Source organism: Colobus angolensis, unplaced genomic scaffold (genome assembly GCF_000951035.1).
Source record: "Colobus angolensis palliatus isolate OR3802 unplaced genomic scaffold, Cang.pa_1.0 Scaffold117, whole genome shotgun sequence".
Classification (NCBI taxonomy): Eukaryota; Metazoa; Chordata; class Mammalia; order Primates; family Cercopithecidae; genus Colobus; species Colobus angolensis.
In genome coordinates this window covers 10,120,803-10,124,546 of record NW_012112808.1, presented here as the reverse complement: position 1 = coordinate 10,124,546, position 3,744 = coordinate 10,120,803, and the positions used below count along the sequence as shown (strand labels likewise).

The following is a 3,744-nucleotide window of genomic DNA, read 5'->3' as shown; positions in this document are numbered from 1 at the left end:
TCCTCATGGATCTATGTACAAACCCCCATACTGCTCCCACACACACACACAGGGTCACACATCTCCCTTACACCTCCCTGCACACACTGGCACATATGTGTACACACGCGCACCTTTCCTCATGCACACCTGCATGCACACACCCCAAGTACATGAACATGTACATATCCATGCATACATGGCCCCCACATGCCCACCTGCACACACACACACCCTCCAAACACGGGTAGGGGAGAGGCTGACACATACGCACCCCTCTGCAGTGCATGCCTGGCCCGGGACCCGCATCAGGAACGTACCTTCTGCAGTTCTGGCTCTTCTTGGAAGGCACAGGTGTCCAAGTTGGGCTGGGACTTGGTACATGTGGTTCGGCCCAACTCTACATCGAGGAAGTAATTCTTTCCGGCCACGACCTACACACATGAGAAAACAGGACACAGGGACAGCGCTCCCCATCAGTTTCATGCACACACAGCACTTCACTGTGGCTGAGTCACTGGACTTGCTTGGGGCTTCGTGAGCTGCCCACATGTCACCACAAGGCACACAAGCCCCCTCTTCCTGTCAGCCGGCAGTGTGCTGGGCCTCATGCCTGCTCTTAAACGTTGTTTTCTCCGTGCTGGGTAAAAGGATTCACTGAATTCTGCTACCTGGGGCTCAGGGGCAAAGGAACACTGAATCTTTTCTAGGAAGGCTGTCATCTGATGACAACATTTCAGCTAACTTCTGAAAATCTCATTCCCTCCATTTAACCTAGATTTATTCCTTCATTTAAGAGTAGGAAATGAGGTGCTTCACACACAGAGATACTTTGGGTCAACGGGGCCTCCTGGACGCTACCATTTTAGGTGTGAGATTCCAGCTACTTTTCTAAAGTCAGCAGCACACCTGCGTGTCTTACAGTTGCAGACTAGAATTGAACCCTTTCCCTGCACGGGGTCTCTCCCAGACACAACGTGGCAGAGCTGTGGAGAAACCTGGGATGAGGGACTCTGAGACCAGAGTGCTAGACATTGCCCCTTGGAACCAGGAGGAACTGCTGAGATCCCTCGAGTATCAGTTTATCCATGTATAAAATAGGCTTCCGGACTGGATGGTCTGCAGTGCCCTGTGCTTCACTCCAAGTTATTGTCATGCTTGAAAGGGAGGTACAGGCCAGCAGGGACCACCATACCAGGGAGTGCACCTTGTGTGCAGGGTGAGGGCCCCAGCTGACAGCTGCAGGAGGAAAAATGGGGCTGGTCTGGATTCCTTTGATTTTCCAAGAGGAGGTTGAGGAGCTCCAAAGCCTGTATCACTATTTGCTGCTGTGCCATGGGATGCATGTCAAGCTTGGGCCCAGTAGCCCTGCAAAGCTCCCTCCCGACCTGACCCCATCCTATGCTCTGCTGGGTGACTGCTGTCCTCATCTGGCTGAGGTCTAACTCTGCATCAGCTCGTAGAGGCAGGCTCAGGCATGCTCCACCCCAGCAGGGACTCAGCTGCCCTGGGCTATAGGGGTGGCCAGCCAAACCGAGGGTGAAGGCTGCTAGCCCTAAGGGGTTGTGCCCAGGGGCGCGACCTGGGGAGGGAAGCAGGGCTCTGTGGAACAGGGAACCAGGTTCCCATGTGTTCCCTGCGGACAGGATTCAGGGAAAAGGATAAGCCTCATGGCCTGGGTCTCATCCTGAGCAGCATCAAACCCAGCCAGAGTCAGCACAGTCTCCACCTACACCTGCTGGACCCTGGGAAATGGCACAGTCGTGTCACAGACACAGCGGCTGCTGCAGGTTAAGAGGCTGAGGGGACAGGACAGGGCTGAACTCCTGCACTCATGGTCCCGGAGCATCCTAGGGCATGAAGGCCGTCAGGGGAGAGTCAGGGAAAGCTGAAAGAGTCTGAGCGTAGATTACGAATGTGTCAATGTTGATTTGCTGGGAATGCTCTTGGAGTTGCGCGACAAACCAGGCTGGAACTCAGGACCTCTCGGGTGGTGGCAGCACTCACCTGCTCTCTGGCTCGCAGCACCCGCAGTGGACGTCTGTAGTACTCATCTTCGGTGGCCTTGTTGTACTCACTGATGGCGAAGTGAAGGGCACGCTGTACCCACTCATCATTGGGGTCTACGTCATAGATGCCACCTGTGATCACACTATCCTCCTCCTTGGGGCTCCAGGCCTGGGCCCCAGCCAGGGCGGCCAGCAGGAGCAGCAGGGTGCAGAGGGCCTGGGCCATGGGCTCCTCGGAGGCAGAGCACAGAGCTGGAGCTGCAGGAGAGGAGGCTGAGAGCCTGAGGTGGGTAGCCCAGACCAGCAGGCAGCTGTGCATTTATCCTGCTTTGGCAGCCCAGCCCCACCCCCTCCATGCCACGCCCCTGACTCCTCCTCCCCTTTCTGCCCATCCCCTCTTTCTCCATCTCTCTTTTCACTCCCCCACCACCACAAGCTCCCACCCTGCCTAAGTTCCCCCTGTCCCTCCCCGGCCTCCTCCTCCATATCCCCCTCCTCCCCACTCCTGTCCTCACTATAGCCATCCCGAGCCATGCCTCTCTTCTCTGTTGCTCCCAAGCTTGAGTCACTGGCGTCTCCACAGCGGTGACACTGCTCCTTTGACACTGCTCTATGAAAGCAATGTGACCTCCTGTTTGCTCAGAAAAGGGAAAAATACAGGGTTTGGCCTTCTGGGGTCTTCAGATATCGGTGGCATCCAGGAGCCCTTGGTCACAGTCTCTGAATCTCTGGAGCAGGGAGGTTATTTCAGAAGGTTCCAGAAGACCCTGTCCACACCCTACTATGGAGAATTTCTTTGCCAAATGTAAGGGAATTAACCTGTTTGGAAAAGGTCACTGGGTTCTCTTTTCATAACTCATTATTCAGTAAACCAACCTGTCACCAGTTACTCCCTGTGCCAGGAGGTCTAGGGCTTGAAGATGGAACCTGGATGATGAACCATAGAGGTGACATTGCAGAGCTGCTGCCCAACAGAGATGTGGCACGAACCCATGAGCAACTGAAAATTTCTCGTAGATGCATTTTAAAAGATAAGAATAAATGGGTGAAAGTAATGCTTAAAATATTTACTTAACCTAATCTAGCCACAAGATTACTTCAGCTAATGGGAACAATTATTAATGAGAGAGTTTATGTGGTTTTTTGTTTTTTGTTTTTTTTTGGTTTTGTAAATCTTTGAAATTCCCTGTGTATTTTTTACACTTAGCCCAGGAGTCACTTTGGACTGACCCCATTTCAAGTGTCCCGTGGCACATGTGGCTGGTGATTATGGAACTGCACAGTCCATTCCTTACACAGTGTGTGTAGGGGATGGTAGGTTATGATCAACAATTAGGATTAGGGAGCTATCCTCCCTCTATTGGAAGTGAGAGGGGGCTAGAGAGAGACCAGTGGACCCTGGTCAGGGAGGTCTCTATGAGACTGGAGAGGTTGAGAAGTCCCAGGCAGCGTGGAACAGCCAGTGCAAAGGCCCTGAGGTGGGGTGGGGCATGTCTGCTCCAGGAAAAGGAAGCTCCTGGAAGGGGTGTGAGCAGGGAAGGGAACGACCTGGAGTCTCATGGTAACTGTGGGTGGGGTCGGGTGGAAGGTACACGGGGACCCCTGGCAAGCAGTGGGGGTGTCAGGAGAGGGAGCAGCAGCCACAGGATGAATGTGGGAGTCCACGGGCCTCTCTTGCTTCTCTCCTAGGGAGCCATGCTTCGGCTCCTTTCCTCTGTGCACTGCTTGGAAGACTCACCTGATATTTTAAAAATTG

General features: G+C 53.7%; 1 protein-coding gene across 1 annotated transcript; it reads right to left on the bottom strand.

The window, feature by feature from the left end:
- Positions 1–299: 299 nt before the first annotated feature.
- Positions 300–2,281, bottom strand: LOC105527366 (cystatin-SN-like; the record flags this gene model as incomplete). Its single annotated transcript, XM_011963663.1, has 2 exons — positions 1,987–2,281; positions 300–413 (listed from the first exon to the last, which is right to left on the bottom strand). Coding segments are annotated over exons 1-2 (342 nt in total), but the record flags the coding sequence as incomplete, so codon positions are not given.
- Between the last annotated feature and the right edge of the window lie 1,463 nt (positions 2,282–3,744).